The following is a 26,795-nucleotide window of genomic DNA, read 5'->3' on the forward strand; positions in this document are numbered from 1 at the left end:
GTCACGTGATCGGTCTCGGTTGGGTCACATGACAGGCCTCGGTTGGGTCACGTGATCGGTCTCGGTTGGGTCACATGACAGGCCTCGGTTGGGTCACGTGATCGGTCTCGGTTGGGTCACGTGACCGGCCTCGGGACGGAGTGACCATGTTCTCCTGCTGGGCTTCTCCATCTGCACTAAGGGCTGGCCTACATTCGCTCGGCTCGTCTCCTTTGGCTTTAATGAGCGCTGCGATGTGTTTGCTTTGAACTGTACACACACACACACACACACTTAATTAGCTGTCCTACTCGACTTCACACTTATTTCTTTCCCGTCCCTCCCTCTCTTACTCTCCCTTCATCCTTATTTCCATTTTTTTTTTTTACCTTGAAATGAGAGCTAGAGGTTTAGGGATGTGTCACGCTATATATTTCACAATCAACTAGTTTTGGGGTTTTGCGATCGTCCAAATGACCAGTCAGCCTTAAGAAAGCCTTGTATTACCAGACCCGATTAAATACTTATTTATACTTTTATCTCTATTTGTTTTCTTTTTTACAGGCAAATATTCAACAAATTACAACAAATTGAACCATTACAACTGATTATTTAAAACATTGAACTTTTTACAAAAGGGCTGCTTTCATGGAGATTCCAGCGTCTTAAAGCACAACATGCTGTCAGTCATTATGCTGCAAGTTTATTTCTACTTTTTAAATCTTTCTAATCAATTATTCAGAAGTGAAGTTGACCATTCTGTCCATCCACAGCCAGTCTTCTGATCAAGAGCAACGTGATCCTACGGTCACATTCACAAAGACAACCATAAAACAAATGGAGACTTTGTGTATTCTATGTGGTGAAAGTGGTTTTCCCAAGGATCTTGTTGGCAGTGTACTTTCGCTTCACCAGTGTAGCGATGCTCAGATGACATGTGTCTGGATATGAAGAAGAGCTTTATCGATCGCAGTGGGAAGGACGATGAGTTTGTAAGTGTGTTTACATGTTGCTGAAGCTCCGAGTCGAGAGTCAGTCTGTCCTTTAAACTAGACAACTCTCGGACCCCAGTACTTCATTCTTAACATTAACATTTATTTCTACGTTTCTAAGATGTTATCTTCTTTGCTGTAGCATTGTTATTAATATGTGTAGCACATCAGAGAGAGTTTCTCTTAGTGAGTTAACCATATTTCAAAGACAATAGCAATTATAAAATCACATGTACTGAAGTCCTACTGAAGTGATTCAGAAACTCTAGATTCACTCTTTAATTCAACTGATTGCTTTTAATATAAATTTTAACTATAATACAGTTTCATTTAATTCCAATTACATGGAATTAAGTGTCCGAAAACATTACGTTCAGTTTGCACTCTAGTATATTCTTTCCAGAATAAGTACTCTTTTTAAAAGTATACTGAAGTTCACTTTTCTTCACTAGGGAAACAAACAGAGTAAAGTTCTGGCGTGTTTACAGTGTCTGCTAGATCATGTCTCTTCTGAAAGCTAATAAACCCTTGGTTTTCTCTCGCTATGAAGTCAAACTCTCAGGAAGAGGATGTTTTCTTGGCAGAAATGCTGATCTGACGAAAAGCAAAGGTGCATTTGTCCACATCTTCATCTGTCCTCCTCCTCTCTCACACACAGGTGAGAATACAACAACAATATGGAAGCCAAAACGTGATCAGCTTCCCCTCATTGTGATGAATGATTGACGTCATTTATCCAATCCGAATCCCTCTAAAGGGAAGAAATCAAATCTCCGTCGGTCTCCTGTCGTCCTGTTTAGCTAATCCCTGTCCTCTGACATTTCTGGCTTGGCGTATTTGCGATTACATTTATTGTTATTTTTGCTAATCAGAATTCACGGAGATCCCTTAGCGGGCTTGTTGGAGGGGAGGACAATAAATAGATGGATAAATAGAAATGAATAATCTTTCAAATGTCAGGGAGCTCTGGGAGTGTTTTCAGATGTGTTTTAGGAGGACACGCGTTTGAGAACAGACAGATGGACTTCTCTCAACACACCAAAAACATGCCTCAGAAACACAGTTTGCAGCTTAAAGGAACACTAGAGGCAGTAAAACATCCATTTTTATTCCTTTTCACACAAAAAATAAGTAAAAATGATGATGATCAGGGCAGATTATCTATTAATAAAGACTTATTCCACATCCCAGTTCACATACTATCCGTTCTAAATAGTATTTGATATTAATGTGTCCCAAATCGTAGAATTTTGAAATGATTAGTTTCCAGTTATAATAGAGGGTATGCATTAATGTCACTTACTTGCTGGAAAAGTAAAAGAAGAGCTGCTGCATGACTGGATTTAACAGGGGAAACTGGGAAAACACCAGTAAAACGGTTTATCAGTTTAAACTAAAGGTTGGAGTCGATATAGTGTTCCTTACAACTTTACCAAAGATCCACTTGACATGCAGCCAGGAATCATGCTCCGATTACCACACACACACACACACACACACACACACACACACACACACACACACACACACACACCAAAATTTGTAGCCTTTTATGTTCAAACCAGAGTCAGACAATGATGGAGAGACTCGAGAAGAAGTGACAACATGTAGAAGCAACAGGACTTTTCTGAACGGTTAGTTGATGAAGTTATGAAGCTGATGTGTAGTTATCTTCTAGTCATTGATTAGCATATTCTGTCTTGATCATCTATAAATCGTGTTCAGGGGGCGGGGTTTATGTAAATTCTAGGGCTGGTGATGTCACTAACCCGTGAGGAATGTGGTGTAGTCTCTACCAGCCGTTTGTTGTAGTCCTTAAAAAGCGATTTCTTTAAAAGCAAATATCTCCCTTTGCTTTGAACTTTGAGCGTTATAACTTTGCAGATGTTGTTTATGCTCAAACAGCAACACTACACACTAACTAAAGTTAGAGAAGTCAAATCATACTCAACCACCCCTTTAAACATGTCTGAGATCTCCTCTTGTGCTTCTCGGAAGAACGAGTGTAATAATACGGGATCGAGAAGGAACGGGAATAACCCGTCTTGTTTTCGGCTCTGTTTGTATTCGGCCCGTAAGGCCCGGTTTCTTCTGTTCACCGTAACACGCGTGCTGTTGTGGAGCGGCGACTGGGAAAAGGAGAGAGAACGACAGCTTTGATCAGCGTATCAGGAGAGAAGAAGAGAGGTTAGGCCGAGGAGTTTCAACTCTTTATTCCAGGAGATGAAAGGAGAGAAACAGGAGAAAATCCCACAGAAGTGAAGCTGCTCTGTTCGGTCTGACCCGTGAGTGAAGGGGCGGAGCCTCAAACTCCCTCGGTCGCCACGGGAGATGCCGGAATGTAAACAAATGCGGTAACAATGTAACAATGTAAATGAGGTTCCTGAAGGTACACTACCTGTCATAGTCCATGAGCCAGGGGGGTTGATCGGTATCAACGGGGGGGCAAATGCTATCATTGTTTTTTGGCAAGGTATACACCCCTAGTATTAGAAAAATCACGATAGCAGTGCAGCGGTGGTAGCGAAATCACTTTTTTCAGCTCATGAAGTTACTAACCCCCTAAAATAAATTCCGTTTTTGAAATCTGGTGTATATCTGGTTTAGGCTCATGCTAGGGATATTGTCAGTATTCTATAATATGGTGCTTGGTATCGTTGGAAAGGGGACCTTTTAGGCTTTCATTTAAGCTCAGTACTGAATCTGTCTGACAAACACAGAGGTCACAAGACTTCTTTAAACCAGAAATAACACACATTTTTTCACAATTTCCGCCTAAACTGTATGCTTTCTTTTATCCCTGTGGCATGAAAGAACACCATGGACACAAAACTCAACAACTTCAATACTCAAGGCACTCTGATGACTCAGAAAATGTATAATATACCCAAACTATTTATTTGTGAGAGCCTTAAATTAGACTTCTGCAGCCAGCACAAGTCTTCAAAATAGAATAGAGCCAATAGAATAGACAAATAGAATACCCTATTAGTCCAGGGCCAAATGGCCTATTTATTCATGTACAGTTGTAATAAAAAAGTAATTGTTTCAATAGTGTTGTCAGCATAACACTTGTAAGTGGTTTAACAAAATGTTTCTATCATGTATTTTGATATTCACCCACTTTCAGTTAGAATATCAGAAAGTAGCTCATGCACGGAATGTTGATGGATTTTGACAGTTTGACAAGGTTTTGCCAGTATTGCGAAAAGATTGTTGGTTCAGTTGACTGGTTATAACAACACTACCAACTATGCCATCTTCAATCAACTTCCATTGAGTTCCAAGGGTATTAAATGTAAGTACAAAATACTTTTTCTCTTGTGCTTGTGAATTGGTGGGGAATAGTAGCAATGACTAATGTAAGCTTGGCGTTTTTAGCAGGCTAGCTATCTAGCAGGCTAGCTAGCTTGCAGGTTAAACTGGCTGTCATAGATTAATCATAGACTGGCATAGATTAATCTATGAAACAGTGTAACAGTAACTGCTACAGTGCAGTCAGGGCTCTCAAGTGTCACATGACAGTCACTCATTTCGGTCTTTTGTCACGCCCTTTCGCCACACATTGTATTTCTCATGCGGAAAAACTATTTATAATATATTTAATATGCCGCAGCGCCCAAAATGTCTCTGGCCGCGCCAGTCTCATTATGGAACCGGCAGGAATCAATCGCTGTAAAAATCTATTATTGTCTATCCATTATAAAAGTGCATCTATCCATTATAAAAGTGCATCTATCCATAATAAAAGTGCATATATCCATTATAAAAGTGCATCTATCCATTATAAAAGAGCATCTATCCATTATAAAAGTGCATATATCCATTATAAAAGTGCATCTATCCATTATAAAAGAGCATCTATCCATTATAAAAGTGCATCTATCCATTATAAAAGTCCATCTCTCCATCATAAAAGTCCATCTCTCCATCATAAAAGTCCATCTATCAATTATAAAAGTGCATATATCCATTATAAAAGTGCATCTATCCATTATAAAAGTGCATCTAGCCATTATAAAAGTGCATCTATCCATTATAAAAGTGCATCTAGCCATTATAAAGGTCCATCTATCCATTATAAAGGTGCATCTATCCATTATAAAAGAGCATCTATCCATTATAAAAGTGCATCTATACATCATAAAAGTGCATCTATCCATCATAAAAGTGCATCTATCCATTATAAAAGTGCATATATACATCATAAAAGTGCATCTATCCATCATAAAAGTGCATCTATCCATTATAAAAGTGCATCTATACATCATAAAAGTGCATCTATCCATTATAAAAGAGCATCTATCCATTATAAAAGTGAATCTATCCATCATAAAAGTCCATCTATCCATCATAAAAGAGCATCTATCCATTATAAAAGTGCATCTATACATCATAAAAGTGCATCTATCCATCATAAAAGTGCATCTATCCATTATAAAAGTGCATCTATACATCATAAAAGTGCATCTATCCATCATAAAAGTGCATCTATCCATTATAAAAGTGCATCTATACATCATAAAAGTGCATCTATCCATAATAAAAGTGCATCTATACATCATAAAAGTGCATCTATCCATCATAAAAGTGCATCTAGCCATCATAAAAGTGCATCTAGCCATCATAAAAGTGCATCTCTCCATCATAAAAGTGCATCTCTCCATCATAAAAGTGCATCTATCCATCATAAAAGTGCATCTCTCATCATAAAAGTGCATCTATCCATAATAAAAGTGCATCTATCCATTATAAAAATGCATCTATCCATTATAAAAGTGCATCTATCCATTATAAAGGTCCATCTATCCATTATAAAGGTGCATCTATCCATTATAAAAGAGCATCTATCCATCATAAAAGAGCATCTATCCATTATAAAAGACCATCTCTCCATCATAAAAGTGCATCTCTCCATTTTAAAAGTGCATCTATACATCATAAAAGTGCATCTATCCATCATAAAAGTGCATCTACACATCATAAAAGTCCATCTATCCATTATAAAAGAGCATCATAAAAGTGCATCTATCCATTATAAAAGAGCATCTATCCATTATAAAAGTGCATATATCCATTATAAAAGTGCATATATCCATCATAAAAGTGCATCTCTTCATCATAAAAGTGCATGTCTTCATGTTAATTTTATGAAGTATACTTAAGTAATTTAAGTATATTTTTTAAGTATACTTTATGTAGTAAGTATACTAATACCAATGTGTACTTGTAGTAAACTTGTGTACTATTTCAATACTGATTGGGACTAAATTGGCCCACTTTTAGTATTTTTTGTATTTGTAAGAGTAGTAAACTAAGTACACAACTAGGTTTCTCATGCATCCTTTTTTAATCAACACTTGAATGTCAGTAAGTTTCATAAAGAAAGGCAACATTTTAAACAAAAAAGTATAATTAGAGTAAATTGTTATACACTACCAGTGGACTAGCCTACACAAAAATTCAGATATGCAGAATTAGAAACATATCTGTTTTATATCAATATTCTAATCAATATTTTCAAACAATGTAAGTTTCATAAGACTGTAAAACTATGTAAAAAAATATATATTTAATTGACTACTCAATCAAAAGAGTTAACACAACTACAAGCCAAGTATACTTTGATTTCTTAATTATTCTTTTAAGTATATCTGGATCAAAAGATTGAGTTCAAGTACAGGCCAAATATACCTGGGCCCGTATTCATAAAGAATCTTAATGCAAAGAGTAGCTCCTAGTGACAAAATTCAAAGAAAATTCTTAGAAATGTGGGCGTTTACTCTTAAAATTAAAGAACAAATCCCAGTAAAGAAAAAAGTAATTCAGAAAGCATCTTAACCCTTAAAAGAGGTCTTAAGGTCAAAATTGTTAGGAGTACGGACGAGGACTTTTCAGAGGCTGAAGAGATTCTTTAGCAGAGGAGAACATGGCAGAAAGACGAAGAGGGAGAAGAAATGTGTTGCAGACAATGGGACTCAATGACAGTGAGTTAATAAGACGCTATAGATTAGATCGTGCAGGGATCATGTTTGTGACTGATCTTATTAGAGACGTGCAAACATCTCCGACACGCAGTAATGCCATAGCGCCAGAAATGAAAGTAATCACTACATTACGATATTTGGCAACTGGGAAAATGCAACAATGCAGCAGTGTGTAATGTTGTACACAGTCGCATGTAATTTCTAAGTGAAGGCTTAGAATAGACCCTATACTTAAAATCACTCTTTTTTTTTTCCTTCTTGGACAACCAGCCAATCACAGTCTTCAAAAGATTGTGTCATACATAGCAACGGGGTCAACCCCGCCTCCTCGCTAAGATGAAAGTTTTTGTCTTTTCCTTACTCAGAGTTGCTCTCAGATCGGTCCCGAATCGCTTTTAAGCTAAGACTCTATATGTAAAAGTTTTTAAGCTAAATTAAGAGTTTTCTGAGAGGATTCTTAGAATCTTTATGAATACGGGCCCTGGACTTTTCTCTCAGTATAAATCAAGTACACTGAAGTGTAATTTTAATTATATTTCTGAGAAGTACATAAAATGTAGACTGAAAGTATACTTTCTTATTTTAAGTTTAAAAGAAGTATACTAAGTGTGAAAAACACCAAGCTTACATTAGCTACTGCTACTATTCTGCTACTATTCCCCACCAATTCACAAGCACAAGAGAAAAAGTATTTTGTACTTACATTTAATACCCTTGGAACTCAATGGAAGTTGATTGAAGATGGCATAGTTGGTAGTGTTGTTATAACCAGTCAACTGAACCAACAATCTTTTCGCAATACTGGCAAAACCTTGTCAAACTGTCAAAATCCATCAACATTCCGTGCATGAGCTACTTTCTGATATTCTGACTGAAAGTGGGTGAATATCAAAATACATGATAGAAACATTTTGTTAAACCACTTACAAGTGTTATGCTGACAACACTATTGAAACAATTACTTTTTTATTACAACTGTACATGAATAAATAGGCCATTTGGCCCTGGACTAATAGGGTATTCTATTTGTCCATTCTATTGGCTCTATTCTATTTTGAAGACTTGTGCTGGCTGCAGAAGTCTAATTTAAGGCTCTCACAAATAAATAGTATGGGTATATTATACATTTTCTGAGTCATCAGAGTGCCTTGAGTATTGAAGTTGTTGAGTTTTGTGTCCATGGTGTTCTTTAATGCCACAGGGATAAAAGAAAGCATACAGTTTAGGCGGAAATTGTGAAAAAATGTGTGTTATTTCTGGTTTAAAGAAGTCTTGTGACCTCTGTGTTTGTCAGACAGATTCAGTACTGAGTTTAAATGAAAGCCTAAAAGGTCCCCTTTCCAACGATACCAAGCACCATATTATAGAATACTGACAATATCCCTAGCATGAGCCTAAACCAGATATATACCAGATTTCAAAAACGGAATTTATTTTAGGGGGTTAGTAACTTCATGAGCTCAAAAAAGTGATTTCGCTACCACCGCTGCACTGCTATCGTGATTTTTCTAATACTAGGGGTGTATACCTTGCCAAAAAACAATGATAGCATTTGCCCCCCCAGATGATACCGATGGACCAAATTTGGGGCCCTGGCTCATGGACTATCAGAGGTTTTAATGTTTCTAAAAGAAGTCTCTTCTGCTCAGCAAGGCTGCATTCATTTGATTTAAAAAAAAAGAAGAATCATCAGATCATCATGTTATACTGATTTCTGAAGGATCATGTGACACTGAAGACTGGAGTAATGATGATAAATTCAGCTTTGATCACAGGAATAAATTACACTTTACTGTATATTCACATAGAGAACAGCTGATTTACATTGGAATAATATTTCACAATATTCCTTTATTTTATTATTATTTTTTTTTATTTTTTTTGTCAAATAAATGCAGCTTTGGTGAGCAGAAGAGACTTCTTTTAAAAACATTAAAACATCTTACCGATCTAAAACTTTTGACTGGTAGTGTGTATATACTATATTCTTCCAGAAGTGAATGTATGGTCACTTCCGATCTCTGCTGATTGTGTGTCCAAACTCCAGCACTGGAACATATTGTTCAGAATGTGAGCGATATAAAACACTCACAGAATCCAGACTCGAGAAACTGTTGGAGGTGAGAGCCAAGATGAACGTACGTCCTTGTGTGTCTTTGGCAACTGAGAGAGAGAGCAAGAGAGAAAGAGATGAATAAGGGCTTGCAGAGGAAGATGATGGGTGATGAGAGACATTTGGGATATATCTATAACAGAGGGAAACAAAATCACATCATCAAACAATAGTAAGAGAGAAATATGAGCCTACAGGCCTTAAGGGACAACAGCGCTGAAATGGTAGACTTTTACAACATTTATCTTCATCAGGACTCCTTCACCGAGAGAGAGACAGAGAGAGAGAGAGAGAGAGACAGAGAGAGAGACAGAGAGAGAGATGCACTTATGCGGATCAGATCGGAGTTCATGTAAGGAAAAAATGTAACCTCATTTTAGTAAATACATACTAGTCAAAAGTTTTTTGTTTTTGATAAGCTCAGCCAGTCTGCATTTATTTATTATTTCAATATATAAGAACTGTTTTCTGTTTGAATATGTTGTAAAATGTAATTTATAAAGCTGAATGTTCAGTGCCTTATGTCTTGTCAAGTAAAAATTTTATTTAAATGTATTTTATTTTAATTGGATTTATTTTATTTAGTTTTATATATGTTCTGTTTATATATATATATATATTTTTAATGTATTTTAGTTTGTTTTATTAATGTTCTATTTAGTTTTATTTTATTTTATTTATTTATTTATTTATTTATTTTTATTATTATTTTTATTATATATATATATATTTTTTATTTTTTTTATTTATTTTATTTTCTTTATTTTTTTATTTATTTTTTATTTAATTTAATTTAATTTAATTTATTTATTTAAACAACTGTTTAATTTATTATTTTTTTATTTTTATTTATTTACATAATTAAAAGTCACATAATTCCAGTACCTATTGTGTGATACATCACCATGCCTGCGAGGCCCAAACACATGCTGTAATATGATGTAATCGCTCCAGTGATCAGTCATCAGTTCTGTCCGAACAACATGATGTTTTACGCGGGTTCACACGAGATCAAGGTAAACTGGACTCTTACAGTGAGGAAATAAGCATTCGCTCATGTGGTCATTTAGTCTGATTTAAACTCTCTCCGACCTTCGTTAATGAGCGCAGAGCAAGACTGATGGGTCTCCTCCAGGTCCTGTAGACCAAACCACACTTTCACCATCTTCAGCTCGTTCGGCACAGAAATGAAGAAACTAACAAGAAACTCTTATTAACCTTCAGGAGACGCACATGAGTGTAAAACTGTACGTTCTGCACACGTTCTCTCCTTCTCTTTAGCAGGTTCCTCTGCTCTTCTGAAACTATAATAGATCTGGCCGCCACAGTCTGTGTATCTCAGAGGCCGCATCAATACATCAATATATATCATCTATATATATATATATATATATATATATATATATATATCATCTCTGTATTATCTCTGGCTGTCTGTGGGTTACCAGGGGAAATAAGCCTAGATTTCGCAGTGCTTTGCTTTGCTATTGACTTTCTTTGGATCATGGCATGTTTGAACTGATGCTTACATGGACCGCACTCAAAGACAGTAATATAGTACCAGCTGTAGTATTGATTTTTAAGCGTACAAAATTACTGGCCGTCACGTGTGTGTGTGTGTGTGTGTGTGTGTGTGTGTGTGTGTGTGTGTGTGTGTGTGTCGAGCCTATTTTCATCTTCTGGCTCCAAGGAGGATTTTGATATTTTCACGAAAGACAACTTATACTGTGACATATAGTATTTTATTACATGTTTTTGAATATCATTTAATGAAGATAAAAGAAAGGCCACTTTTATTGTGACATTTTTATTATTTTATTTTATTATTTTATTTATTTAATTATTTAAAATGTTATTTATTTAATAAACATTTTTAGTGCTGTCAAATCTATTAATCACATCTAATAAAAAAGTTTTTGTTTATATATTATGTGTGTGTGTGTATATATATATATATATATATATATATACATATAGAATTGATAGTATGTGTATGTGTATATATATATATATATACACATATATTATTCTATATATAATTTATATATAATATAATAATACATATACACACATATATTATGTAAACAAACGTTTATGTTAGATGTGATTAATCACGAGTAATAGATTTGACAGCACTATTTATTTTATTTTTATTTTTCAATTATTTTATATTTCTATGTTATAAGTTTTATTATTTTATTAATTGTATATATATATTTTTTTAATAATCTTTTTATTTTATTTTAAGTATTTTCTATTTCATTATTAATTTAGTTTATAAAAAAAAAAAAAAAAAAAAAAAATCATTTTGTTTTATTTTTATATTTTTACTTCAAGTTCAAGAGCCATTCAGTTACAAGCAGGTCCACTTGTAATGTGTCAGACACTGTGCCGCGTTCGGCTCGTTTTCAACACAACACCTAATGAAAAAGACGCTTTCCTGAAGGCTTTTTACAAATAAATTGACAGCTTGAAGGAGCAGAGCGAAATCTGCGAGGCTTTGGTGAAATTAGTTGCGGTTTGGTCTGCTCACGGCTCAGCAAACGCAGGGTTACGCCGTGAAACGGTTTCAGTTGGAAACACAACAGGCTCGTCCACACGGGCCTGAAAGCATCTGTCGTGTGCTGGTTTACACTGAACCCTGCTGTCGAAAACCAGCTAATGAGGAGCCGCCAGCCAAGGCTCAGATCCCCTGGAAACGAAGCTTTTATTTGTGTGCCGTTCGCCGGCACCGGTTCCTCTCTCGTCGACTGTTCTCGAACAATAATGCATCCTGACCTGTTTTTGGCTCGGCGTTATCGTTCTGTCCTTCGAGCCGAAGCTCCAGTGCTTCAGGTGATTTGTCATTTTCCCACCGTACACAAGCTCTTTCTGACTTTTTCTCTTTTTCTCTTTTTGACAGCGCAGTCCTGAAGTGTCCACTAGTGTCCCTGTGAAGGCCTCCTCCACCTCTGTATAGATAAAACGCTGTCAGAATACTTCAGTTCACATGGATGTGCGGAAGCGATCCATGTATTATGAATTTTTAAGGCCAGACAAGTAGTTTGTTGAGGTCAGTTTGTAAAGAGAGACTACACGCCTGCGCACACATACATTCAAACGCACATATCGATAGACTGAACACGTAATGCGCATGTGCGCGGCGACACCGTTTTCACAGATTTGCGTTTTTGAAGTTAACACGGAGATGATAGCGCTTTTCAGAAATGTTCAACACTTGCACCTTGGATCCTGTTTCGAGGTTTGCGTTCTCAAACACTGTTGTGTGCAAATGAACGGCCAGAACACATTAAAAGTTTCTGTTTTCAGTAAAGCGGTGTGTGTTAGCGGCCCCTAAGTTAGTAACTAATGATGTTTGCAATGGAAGTGAATCAGTCAAAACTAACTTTATCTGGACAATAACTTTATTCTAGATCTGCTGTAAAGCCTAAACTATCTCTGTTACTGTAATTATCACTGTAAAGCTGCTTTGAAACATCTATATTGTTAAAGCGCTGTATAAATGAAGGAGACTTGACTTGACTGAGTGTTTGACCGTGTTGTGTTTGCACGGCCAGCCGCTCTTAGTTCTGCTTAGCTTCTCCCTCTTTCTGTCTGTTTTCCTCCCATCTCTCCACATTTCTGCCCCGGGGGAAATTTGGAGGCTGTAATATCTGTGTGTCTGTATCACTGTCCGGTTTACTTTCCTCAGTCGCTCATGTGAGGCCGAACCGACTGTGTTTGTCCAGTGCGATCTGATGGACGGTTAATCCGGCTCAAAGCAGAGAAGCCTTTAGTGGACTTGAGAAACAACAAACCAAATCAAACGCCGTCGGGACAGCATAACACAGTGTACTTTACTTTATGCATTATGACAATTCTGATTCAACTCATACAGCAAAAAATTAATAATGATAATAATCAGTGTTTTGCCTAGCTTACAAGTAAAAATATCTTCAAGATAAATTGCATAAAGTATTAAAGTCCCCTGTAGACAATAATTTGATCCCATTAAAATGAATCTTTGATCACCAAAATTACATATTTAAATATTTAAACGTTTTCCTCATGCCTTAAAATATCTTGAATGTAACTTGACACCCTTGCCTCATTTAGTATGCGCGGTTCTATGAATATGCAAATGAGCCCCGCCTCCACTCACTCACTCAGCTCAGAGATCCACTGGTTGACGATCACTCGTTGATCTGATTGGTTACAAGGTAGTTTGTGACGTCAGAAACACCAGCGATTTCAAAGCGTGTTTTTGAGACTGTCTTTGGTTCACTGCAGTTTTAAGGAGGAAATACTCAGCAATGGTGTCGACTTATGAACTTACACACACTGGGCTCTATCTCACACCCAGCGCAACTGACTTTGTACAGCGACGCATGTATCATTCCTATTTCTCACCCGACACACAGCGGACCCTTCCCTCCACAGACGCACGTCGGTAAATTAGGGAATGAACTTGCGCTCCCGGGGGCGGTTCAGGGAAAAGAGGAGGCGTGTTCCGGCGCAAACGTTCCCTGGTGCTATTTTGCAGTTTCAGAAAACAATTCCTCCACTGACCAGGAAAACCCTCGTCTAAAGTCAACGTTCAGATGCTATTTTAAGGGCGCATGCTTGGCCATAATGTAGCCTGTGCACAACGCAATAAAAAAACAACCATTAATTAACAAAACCAAATATCATAAAATATGACATGATATACATAATTGCACTGGTTCTGAATACAAATCAGTTATTGATCAGTCAATCACATGAGCCTTTAAAGCATCAATACTGAGAGAGTGTGACTGAGTTTGTTGTTGCTGTGTATATTACTGAAGATGATGATGAGGATGATGATGATGATGATGATACAATTTATGTTAGATGTTTTGCTATAAATTACGCACATGACATCTGAAGACTATTTATACATTTTCTCAGTTATTTTGCTTTATCTCCAGATTCACTCATAGACTCGTTCTTACACACTAGAGCTCGTTCACACATGCGCACTCTTCAGAAACGACACTTTAAATCTCTTGACAAACTAAGACATAAATTAAATTTGTATGTATTCTAAATAAAAGACACAGATTGCACTGAATGTCAGCTTGCTTATTTTGCTCAAGATCAGGATTTATTGAGTCCACATGTCATGCAAACAAGAAACTCTGCTTCTAACGATGCTTTCGGGAAACACACCCCAGATTGTTAATTGTCTGAGTTTGTTGTTGCTGTGTATATTACTGAAGATGAGGATGATGATGATGATGATGATGATGATGATGATAGGGCACAATGAGAGCTGAACTGCTGTTATTCCTCTATAATGCGAGTGTGTTTCTCTCTCTCGTCTGCAGGCCAGAATCCGGTGTTCCCCCCGGTGGCTCTGTGGGTGACGGTGGGTCTGGCCGTGTGTTTGCTGGGTTTGCTCATCGCTCTCGCTGTCGTGTGTCGGAGGAAGATCCAGGAGAGCTGCGAGGAGATGAGAGCTGGTGAGGACTCTTCTGTGCTCAGGAACAACACCTGGCCTTCAATCACATCTTAAGCCTTTCTCCTGAAGATATTAGAGGATGATAGTCTCTGGATCCTGATCTCCTCTTTACATGTTCATCTGGATGTATGTAGTTGAGTCTCAGTCTCAGATGGCATGGTCATTACTGGCCTGTTATTGTCTGTTATTTCATATTGATTCAAAAGGAAATTGTGCGCACATCCAGAAACTATTGGCAGGTGTTCGATCAAATGAAGCATCAAACTCAAAATGAACAAGAATCGCCACATTGCCACTTCTGCTCCCGAGGATTTATTAAAATGAGCAACGTTTCGACCCAAAGGGTCTTCGTCAAGCAAGCAACCATCATAGAAAGGTACAATTTATATCAGTGTGAACCAACACACCTGACCTCATTAGTGAACTAATTACCCAATCAACCAATGCAATAACGACCTAATCAAACACAAATGGAACCACTAAAGCATCAAAAAACATAAAAACAAACTACAGAAAAATACAGAAAAATAACCAACATAATATAAAAAAATAAAAAAAATTCTAAACTAACCAATGAATAACAGATATATATATATATATATATATATATATATATATATATATATATATATATATAAAAGAATGTTCACAAGTTCAAATCAAACTCCATATTCAAACCTTTTGGAGAAAGAGTATGTATAATGTAAAGAGTAACATTATATATATATATATATATATATAAAATGACACCACCCCGTCTGGGTACTCTTACTAGTTCTGTACTGAAGTAGCGAAGAGTCGACAGATTGTGTTTAAAAACACTGAAATGAACAGCGATTTGGTTCTTTTGCTCATTCAAACGTTTATTACTTCTTGGTTCAAACAACACTACGTTTTACCCATGTATGCTAAACCACACGGGCATTTGATCATATAAATTACGGTTTTGGTGTTACATGAAATTATTCCCTTAATTTTTTTAAGTTTCCCAGAATGAAAATGGCTAAAAGTGTGACATTTATTTGTGAAATTACATCGTGCACCTATAATTACCATCAGGGACTGAACGGGGATTGCTTGAACGATCACACACTTGGTCGGCTCTCACCACTGTATGCCGGATATTAGGAGCTCGTTTATGTACAAATCGTGCAGGATCTTTACAAAAATGACTAATTGTGGGATCTGTACTTAAAGTATGCCAGTGTTCACGCACTATATGTGCAAACTCCTTACTTAACGCAGAATATGGAATAATACAAGATAACCAGTAGACTTAGAGCGTGTTCTAGCAAGGCATTCTTGCTGATCAATATGTTCAAATCGCGCTACAACCTCTCTAATCCAATCATCTGTTTTTGATGCTTTAGTGGTTCCATTTGTGTTTGATTAGGTCGTTATTGCATTGGTTGATTGGGTAATTAGTTCACTAATGAGGTCAGGTGTGTTGGTTCACAGTGATATAAATTGTACCTTTCTATGATTGTTGCTTGCTTGACGAAGACCCTTTGGGTCGAAACGTTGCTCATTTTAATAAATCCTCGGGAGCAGAAGTGGCAGTGTGGCGATTCTTGTTCATTTTGAGTTATTTCATATTAAACACCCATATACCGACTGTGGTGGGACGCTCAAACTTCACGACATTAGTGAACGTTCTGGCTTCACGAACCGAAGTTTTGTACTAAAACTGTGAACAAACACATCCGACTTGGCTCTCTTAATAACACTTTGCCCGTTGATCTGATGCTGAAAGAGATAAATAGACAGATAGATAGATAGATAGATAGATAGATAGATAGATAGATAGATAGATAGATAGATAGATAGATAGATAGATAGATAGATAGATACAGACACATAGATAGACAGACAGACAGACAGACAGACAGACAGACAGACAGACAGACAGACAGATAGACAGATAGACAGACACATAGATAGACAGACAGACAGACAGACAGACAGACAGATAGATAGACAGACACATAGATAGACAGACAGACAGACAGACAGACAGACAGATAGACAGACAGATAGACAGACAGATAGATAGATAGATAGATAGATAGACAGACAGACAGACAGACAGATAGACAGACAGATAGACAGACAGATAGATAGATAGATAGATAGACAGACAGACAGACAGACAGACAGACAGACAGACAGACATACAGACACATAGATAGACAGACAGACAGACAGACAGATAGATAGATAGACAGACAGACAGACAGACAGACAGACAGACATACAGATAGACAGACAGACAGACAGACAGACAGACAGATAGACAGACAGACAGACAGACAGACAGACAGACAGACAGATAGATAGATAGATAGATAGATAGATAGATAGATAGATAGATAGATAGATAGATAGATAGATAGATAGATAAAATAAATAGATAGATAGATATTTTATGCCTTATGTCCCTCACAAAGGAATAATCATGTGTTTCAGGGTCAGTCTGTTGGATAATGTTGAGTTAATAACTAAATATATTCAACAGTCTGAAAAGAATATTGTTATATTATATTTCTGCATGGCTCTGTGACAGTGGCTGATAATCCACAGGACGACCCACAGCAGCTCTGAATGCTAAACACACACACACACACACACACACTTTATTACCAAAGCCCATCTCTCCTCCTCTGCTGCTGGAAGTTCATTAGCGCCGCTAGATAATTAGTCGCGCGTGTAACTAGGGACTGCAGAAGTTGGAGGTTGAATGACAGGAGGAAAGAGTGATGGGTGGATGGAGAAGAACTAGCAGAGAGATAGCGGAGGATCCTGCAATCATGTGAGGGGAAAAACGAGGTGGATAGAAGGAAAGAACATTGCTTTCCACCATCACTCCATCTGTAATGAGTTCTATGTGTAGAGCCGGAGACATTTAAATAAAGGTCATTCCTGCGCGGCTCAGACCCCTGGGCTTTTAAAAATACATCTGCAACTGGATTATTTCACGGAGGAAAGAAAGAGTAAATATCAGCTGTATGACCGAATACCAAACAGTGGGAGGGAATGGAATGAACACACTGACGCAGGCCAGCGATAGTCCAGACCAAATGAGCTCTTCTTTCTCCAGTAACCCGTGCAGGAATCCTGGAATAAGATTCGGTGAACGGGTCAGCAACCTGATGAAGTAATTGAGTTTTTGAGTGAGTCTCAGCATACATGGAATACGCCACTCTTTTACTCCGCTCCTGCTCTTCTCGTCTTCCCCGTCGGGCCCCGTTGCGACCTCAAAGTCCACATTTGGGACTGGAATTACACTTTTTAATTTATGGTTCTTACTTGAGAACTTGATCTATAAAAGACTAAGAGCAGAACAATTCAGAGAGGTTCACGCCTGCTAGTGAATGCGGTTATCAAGCCCAAACTGAGGATTTCTGGTCATTCACACTGATCACTTGTAAATATTCAGTGTCAACTAGAATTTCGTGGGATAAATACATGGAAAGATTCAGTCAAAAGAGAAGAGGAGAGAATTAAATTGAGTGAAGCAGACACCAAGAAATGAAATAAAAGAGCAACCGTACATTGTTGATTTCCCTGCGCGGTGTTTCTCCATCCCAGTATCCCAGAGAACAGCCCAATCTCACCAGCTGCTCGTTCCAGTTAGGATTGCCCTCAACCTCTACACACACAGCATGACACACGGTGGTCCATAGCCGTCCATGATCACGGTTGGTGATCCCAGCTAACAAAACAACGTTCTTGAAACATTTAGCAAATGTTCACATTAAATTATGAAAACGTTATTTCTGAATGTTCAAAACGTCCTTTTTTTTCAATGTTTTAAAAATAGTTTTTTTCTTGGTTGTGTGAACGTTAAGATAATATATGCCATTGGATCATTCTTCCAACATTATGGAAATGTTACTTTTGAATGTTCTCTGAAAGTTCTGACACACGTAGAAACATTTAAAAAATTTTAAGAAAATGAACATTCCATCAGCGAGTTTACGTTTTAGAACATTATTATTATTGATAACCAGAATGTTTTTTAATGAATTTTACTAGAAGAATGTTTGTTCGAGAAAATGTTGCCAGAACATTCCCTGTTAGTTGGAATATTACTGTTACAATTTCTTTTTAGCATATACAATCTCTCATGAAACTGCTTCAAAATTGCTTATTCCTTTTTTGGCCAATTTTTTGTAAAAAAAAATATTTCCATTTTTAATTTTATAAAATTTTGGCCCATTTTATATATATATATGCATGTAATGATGTATTATTTTCTGCATGTATATATAGTATATCTGGTGTTGCATAGCACGCTTGCATTTGCACATAAAAAAATAATTAACAAAATAAAGTAACTGAGATTGTGTCAATAAATTGCATACATAATATATTGTCATTATTGTCTTTTTATGGCTACATGGCTTTTTCTAAACCTAAAACATGTGATAAACCAGCCCTAAGAATGTTAGCTGGTCTGCATCTGGCTCAAGCTGGTTTGCTGGTGTTAGGGGTCAGACTGGGAAACCAGCTAACCCAGTTTGAGCGGAGATCAGCATCAACTGTTGTTTCCATCTTTGACTTTTGGACTGTGAAGAAAGGCATCGCAGCTCCTTTATATTGGCGTGTGTGTGAATTCACATCTAGGTGTATTTTAGAGTAGACTACATCTCACGAAGCTTAATCTTTAAACATGGATTTCCCTCTGCAAGGTTGAATGTTTGATATTTTCAGATGTTCCTGAACTGTGTTTTTCCTCAGTGTGTGTGAAGGCATGACTGTGCATAATGTGACAGCTGAAACTGCACATGTATTTGGAGACCATAAACTCATTCCTTCTGATCTGTTTTTCTCTGTACAGAGGAAGAAGCCAAAGAACTTGAGGAAGCCAAAGAATTAGAAGAAGCCAAGTCAGGTCAGTTGCCTTATATATTTTATGTATAAATGTACAGAATTATAGTTGTGTGTTCACATGTAAAGACTGGTATGACATCGCTTCGAACGAAATCAGGCCGTAGAGTAGTTTGTTTGGAGTTCCAGGAAAGTATAAAGACGCAATTGCGAGATATAAAGTCAGAATTGCGTGATGTAAAGTCGCAATTGCGTGATATAAAGTCAGAATTGCGTGATATAAAGTCAAAATTGCGAGATATAAAGTCAGAATTGCGTGATATAAAGTCAAAATTGCGAGATATAAAGTCAGAATTGCGTGATATAAAGTCAGAATTGCGTGATATAAAGTCAAAATTGCGAGATATAAAGTCAGAATTGCGAGATATAAAGTCAGAATTGTGTGATATAAAGTCAAAATTGCGAGATATAAAGTCAGAATTGCGTGATATAAAGTCAGAATTGCGTGATATAAAGTCAGAATTACGAGTTATGAAGTCACAATTGCGTGATATAAAGTCAGAATTGCGTGATATAAAGTCAGAATTGCGTGATATAAAGTCAAAATTGCGAGATATAAAGTCAGAATTGCGTGATATAAAGTCAGAATTGCGAGATATAAAGTCACAATTGTGTGATATAAAGTCACAATTGTGTGATATAAAGTCAGAATTGCAAGATATAAAGTCAGAATTGCGTGTTATAAAGTCAGAATTGTGTGATATAAAGTCAGAATTGTGTGATATAAAGTCAGAATTGCAAGATATAAAGTCACAATTGTGTGATATAAAGTCAGAATTGTGTGATATAAAGTCAGAATTGCGTGATATAAAGTCAGAATTGTGTGATATAAAGTCAGAATTGCGTGTTATAAAGTCAGAATTGTGTGATATAAAGTCAGAATTGTGTGATATAAAGTCAGAATTGCAAGATATAAAGTCACAATTGTGTGATATAAAGTCAGAATTGTGTGATATAAAGTCAGAATTGCGTGATATAAAGTCAGAATTGTGTGATATAAAGTCAGAATTGCGTGATATAAAGTCAGAATTGCGTGATATAAAGTCAGAATTGCGTGATATAAAGTCAGAATTGCGTGATATAAAGTCAGAATTGCGTGATATAAAGTCAGAATTGCGTGATATAAAGTCAGAATTGCAAGATATAAAGTCAGAATTGTGTGATATAAAGTCAGAATTACGTGATATAAAGTCAGAATTGCGTGATATAAAGTCAGAATTGCAAGATATAAAGTCACAATTGTGTGATATAAAGTCAGAATTGCATGATATAAAGTCAGAATTGTGTGATATAAAGTCAGAATTGCGTGATATAAAGTCAGAATTGCAAGATATAAAGTCAGAATTGTGAGATATAAAGTCAGAATTGCGTGATATAAAGTCAGAATTGTGTGATATAAAGTCAGAATTGTGAGATATAAAGTCAGAATTGCATGATATAAAGTCAGAATTGTGTGATATAAAGTCAGAATTGTGTGATATAAAGTCAGAATTGTGAGATATAAAGTCAGAATTGTGTGATATAAAGTCAGAATTGTGTGATATAAAGTCAGAATTGCATGATATAAAGTCAGAATTGTGTGATATAAAGTCAGAATTGTGAGATATAAAGTCAGAATTGCATGATATAAAGTCAGAATTGCCTGATATAAAGTCAGAATTACGTGATATAAAGTCAGAATTACGTGATATAAAGTCAGAATTGTGTGATATAAAGTCAGAATTACGTGATATAAAGTCAGAATTGCCTGATATAAAGTCAGAATTGCCTGATATAAAGTCAGAATTGCGAGATATAAAGTCAGAATTGCGTGATATAAAGTCAGAATTGTGAGATATAAAGTCAGAATTGCGTGATATAAAGTCAGAATTGCGTGATATAAAGTCAGAATTGCGTGATATAAAGTCAGAATTGCGTGATATAAAGTCAGAATTGCGTGATATAAAGTCAGAATTGCGTGATATAAAGTCGCAGTTGTGTGTGAATTGTGAAGCTGTAATTCTAATTGAAAGAGACATGTTTAATACTGTAAAGCTGCTGCTTTAAAGCGATATATTGTATAATAAGTGCTGTAGAAATAGACTTTATATGACGTGACTGCAGTGCTGAATATCAGAACTGATGCAAACATCCACATCACTGTGATTACATGCTTTCTGAACTGCAGTTTTCTGTCATTTCGTTTATTTAGTTATTAAGAGGAAAGCGCAGCACATATTCATGTAAATGTGGACGGCGTCGAGATGTTCGCTAGAATCAGTATCTCGCTGCACAGGTGTTTCAAACCTCTTCTTACCCCGACGCGAAGAACAAAAAACAACTTGACTGCGATCATATCAGGACCTCAAAAGTCTTCACTGCGAAAAGTAGAAGTATAGTATCAAAAATACAATACATTTATTAAACTCACAAAAAAATGGGACAGTATCTACCATTTTAAACACATTTCCTCGGTGGATATCTCCTCTATTAATGCTAGCTATTCTGGGCTCCGGCTCCACAGTGCAAAAGAGTCATGGTTCAATCTCTTAATGACCCTAAATGGCGTTGTAGTAATTATGATATTTGATGCAACTGTGAAATGAATGTGAAGAGTGCAATAATAGGACTCTAGAACTAAATAGATTTGATCTCGTTCAGCTTAAATCCATCTTTAGTCCTCATGATTCTTTTTTCCGTGATCTGTAGCTCTCTGAAAATGAATCGCGGTGAGAATTCACGAGCGTTTCTGGCTAAATCGGCACGGCTGTCGAGCAGAACGAGCCCCGTCTCTCGCCTCAGGTGAAGGCCAGAGTAAACGCTGGCAGAGTCCAGGTTCTGCTCCCCCTGTGGCTTTAATGTCATTAAAGATTCATTTGACTCCTTTAGTCTGATTGAATTATTCAGCCTGGCCATGAGCAGTAGAGTTAATACTATGAGATTTTAATAAGCAGGCAGGTGAAGAGGGTCAGAGAGAGAGAGAGAGAGCGATGTGTCCGTGGTAATGGGGGTCTCATGAATATTTCACATGTGACGAGTGTCAGATGTGTGTGTGTGGATGACGTGACGTGATGCTGGCGGTGGGAATCCGTCAACGCTCTAAACTGACTGCTTGATTGGTCCGTTAGTCCCGTCTGTTGATGTGAGTGAATGTTTTAAACAGTTTTGATCTCAAGCTCTGATGCAGACAGTGAGAGAAACAGTCGATGAGGAACACTGCAGCAAACACAACTACATTTTGTAAGTGTTAAAAAAACCCTATAAACTTAATACGACAGATGCCTGCATTTAATAATTAATATATTCACGTTGCAAAATATTGTCAGGAAGTTGTTGGCATGCCCACTTTTGACATTTAATAAGCCTCATTACCACATCCAACCTGGCATCACGTTTGCCTAAATGTTTGTGGCTGTGTTTGCCAGTAATAAGGAGAGGTATAGAGATCAGGGTTACTAGAGTAAAAAAAAAAAAAAAAAAAACATAATAAAAAATGGTTAATTAAAATAAACATTAAATTAAATAAAAGAAAATATAAAAAAAAACACAATCTTGTTTTATTTCTGATAGTTGCCAATGCAAGATTTATGTACTAAAATAACTAAAACTGCAATAAAACTATCAACATATATAAATAAAAAAAAAATCTAGACCTTTAACTAAAGTTAAAATATAAAATCAAAAATCAAAATAGTAACAACTATTATAGTATCTCAATGATACTAAAATAAGAATCAAATATATTCTAGTGTTATTTGTTTATATTTCTTCATAACTAATTTGCTGTATTGAATTTCATAGGCTAAATGATTAATGAAAAGTAATTTGCATATTAGTAGCAAGAGTATTTTTGTATTCTACCTTCCCTGTAGGTAACGAACACCTAAATATTATTATTACATTTCTCTCATATGTCATTTTCATAATGTCTGATATTAAGTACAAATGACTGAATCCTGTCAGCCGCTCATTCTGCTTTTGTCAGTTTAATGTTTCTGATATGAGTGAGACATTTAGACGAGTGTAGCAAAGTTGAAATAATATGAACAATTACAGTCTTGAGTAAAATGTTCAGGAGTCGTGTTGGCAAAGACTTTCCATTGAACCATAACCGGTTGTAAGCTTGTTTTTCTTTTTTATTAATTTTTTTAAGAAATGTAAAGAAACATTCCACAAATACAATGTTGACAGGTTATAAACAGTCTATAAACAAGGCCATTACATCTGTGGAATATTTGATTGTACAGAATACGTTATTATTAAAACCATAATAAACTGTTACAGATTGGTTTGGGTTTGTTGTTGCTTTGACATTATGAGGCTGTTTTAAACCTACCGGTTTCACAACATTTCAGAAACTTTTTTTGTTTTGTTATATATATATTTTTGTTGCAGGTGTGGTACTAGAACATTTTGTACTGCAGTGTTTACGACTGGTAACCAAAATGCAACGTTGTGTAAAAGCGTTCTGTACTTGCTGGGTTGTTTCATTTTCATGTTCATTTTAGTATCTGCAGTCTCCTGCTGCTTTCAGACGTTTCCTCCCTCACCATCTGGTACTTTCTTTCTGCAAACTGATGATTGTCCTCATCCGGCAGATCCATTGAGCTCATGTCTTTACAGTAGTTTCGCCCAGAGGAACTATCCCCAAACTAGACGCCCCAAACTATCATCCTGCTACAGAAGCCACGCCCCAAACTATCATCCTGCTACAGTAGCCACGCCCCAAACTATCATCCTGCTACAGAAGCCACGCCCCAAACTATCATCCTGCTACAGAAGCCACGCCCCAAACTCTCCACCTGCTACAGTAGCCACGCCCCAAACTCTCCGCCTGCTGTAGTAGCCACACCCCAAACTCTCCGCCTGCTATAGTAGCCACGCCCCAAACTATCATCCTGCTACAGTTGCCACGCCCCAAACTATCATCCTGCTACAGTAGCCACGCCCCAAACTCTCAGTCTGCTACAGAAGCCACGCCCCAAACTATCATCCTGCTACAGTAGCCACGCCCCAAACTATCATCCTGCTACAGTAGCCACACCCCAAACTCTCAGTCTGCTACAGAAGCCACGCCCCAAACTATCATCCTGCTACAGTAGCCACGCCCCAAACTCTCAGTCTGCTACAGTTGCCACGCCCCAAACTATCATCCTGCTACAGTAGCCACGCCCCAAACTATCATCCTGCTACAGTAGCCACGCCCCAAACTCTCAGTCTGCTACAGTTGCCACGCCCCAAACTATCATCCTGCTACAGAAGCCACGCCCCAAACTCTCCACCTGCTACAGTAGCCACGCCCCAAACTCTCCGCCTGCTATAGTAGCCACGCCCCAAACTATCATCCTGCTACAGTAGCCACGCCCCAAACTCTCCGCCTGCTATAGTAGCCACGCCCCAAAATATCATCCTGCTACAGTTGCCACGCCCCAAACTATCATCCTGCTATAATAGCCACGCCCCAAACTATCATCCTGCTACAGTTGCCACGCCCCAAACTATCATCCTGCTACAGAAGCCACGCCCCAAACTCTCCACCTGCTACAGTAGCCACGCCCCAAACTCTCCGCCTGCTATAGTAGCCACGCCCCAAACTATCATCCTGCTACAGTAGCCACGCCCCAAACTCTCCGCCTGCTATAGTAGCCACGCCCCAAACTATCATCCTGCTACAGTTGCCACGCCCCAACCTATCATCCTGCTACAGTAGCCACGCCCCAAACTATTATCCTGCTACAGTAGCCACACCCCAAACTATTATCCTGCTACAGTAGCCACGCCCCAAACTATCATCCTGCTACAGTAGCCACACCCCAAACTATTATCCTGCTACAGTAGCCACGCCCCAAACTCTCAGTCTGCTACAGTAGCCACGCCCCAAACTCTCAAATTCATACTATTGGTTGAGCTGGAAAGAGACTGACGGATCTGGGTTGCGTTTCCCAAACAACACCGTAACTCGCTGCTTAATTACCATAGTACGATACATCGTTGAAGAAATCAACTAGCTAGTCACGACTGTTTCCCGAAACCGTATTGTCGCAAAGTGGTCGTTCAACCACGTTGGGTTTTGACGTCACGCACGTGGTGGAGGAATTATCTTTTTTACTGAATCTGTTTGAGATCGAATTAACGCTAGATGTTTTGCTATAAATTACAGACATTATTTTGCTTTATTTCCAGATTCACTCATAGACTCGTTCTTACACTAGAGCTCGTTCACACATGCGCACTCTTCAAAAACAGTGCTTTAAATCTCTTGACACAAGTATTCACTTGTATTACACGTATTCTGAATAAAACACACAGGTTGCACTGAATGTCAGCTTGCTTATTTTGCTCAAGATCAGGATTTATTGAGTCCACATGTCATGCAATCTAGAAACTCTGCTTCTAACCACAGGTCGAGATCTGTCGCTCAAACACACAACTCTGCGATGCTGTTTGCGAATGTTCGTTGGAACGATGGTTTCGGGAAACACCGACTCGTTGAACTATGCTGATAATGACAGAACTTGCGAAGATAGTTGACTAACGAAGCTTCTGGGAAACGCACCCCTGAGCGGATGCTCTCAATGTCCTGATGGTTCCTGAAGGGCTCAATATTTACACTTGTGGGGGAGATAAACTAGTAATAGTCGATTAACGATAACCTGGGTAAAAAGAATGCATTGAAAAAAAAAAAAAAAGTCTTACATGCGTCACCTTTAAATACACAGGCAGGATGAGGGAACTAAACAAGACACAGGTGAAAACAATCAGTAAACCCTGAGACAAACAAGGGCATAATTCAAAACTATATCATCAAACTAATCAGAAGGTAGTATTCGTAACACACGGACACACTCTCTCCCACTGTCATTTCTACTTTCCATTGACGTCATCATTATAGACTTTTCATGCCATTCATGCAGAGTCTGTCTGGCACGGTATTGCAACCCTTGGCAACTGAACTGACCACCCCAGGGATCTCCATTCATCCGACTCCTTCAAGACCGGCTGTGTTTGCCCGTGTGTGTGTGTGTGTGTGTTTTGTTTGCATGTATTGTGTTGCTTTGCTCACAGTTAAATGTCACATACTGTGGCACCTCTAAAAAACAGCAACAGAAAACCCCGGTCTAGTGTTTGAGTGCTGGGCAGGTTGTAATGATGTTGGTGTGTAGACTGCAGTTTGCTCTCCGGGGAGTACGAGTCTGAGATGGTTGTTACTTGCCCACACGAACTCAATACTGCTTTTTTTACTAGCCTTGAGTTGTTTACCTCGTCTTTTCCCCCACATCCTTAAAGAAAACTCTTTTCTTCTCTCTGTTTCAGCTGCAACACCTCTAAAGAGCTAAAGTTGGAGACCACAGGTACGTCTCTGTTTGATTGAGCCCCAACCAAGATATTTT

The 26,795-nt window shown here is 37.6% G+C and overlaps 1 protein-coding gene across 1 annotated transcript in view; it reads left to right on the forward strand.

Moving 5' to 3' along the window:
• cd276 (CD276 molecule) overlaps positions 1 to 26,795 on the forward strand; it is a 190,299-nt gene that overhangs the window by 135,807 nt on the left and 27,697 nt on the right. Inside the window, exons 5-7 of the mRNA XM_084409138.1 lie at positions 14,402 to 14,536; positions 19,376 to 19,429; positions 26,719 to 26,756. Coding sequence (XP_084265264.1) covers positions 14,402 to 14,536; positions 19,376 to 19,429; positions 26,719 to 26,741 — 212 coding nt within the window. The 3' untranslated portion in view covers positions 26,742 to 26,756. The remainder of the gene's footprint in view (positions 1 to 14,401; positions 14,537 to 19,375; positions 19,430 to 26,718; positions 26,757 to 26,795) is intronic.

This window comes from Rutilus rutilus (assembly GCF_951802725.1).
Source record: "Rutilus rutilus genome assembly, chromosome: 5".
NCBI lineage: Eukaryota > Metazoa > Chordata > Actinopteri > Cypriniformes > Leuciscidae > Rutilus > Rutilus rutilus.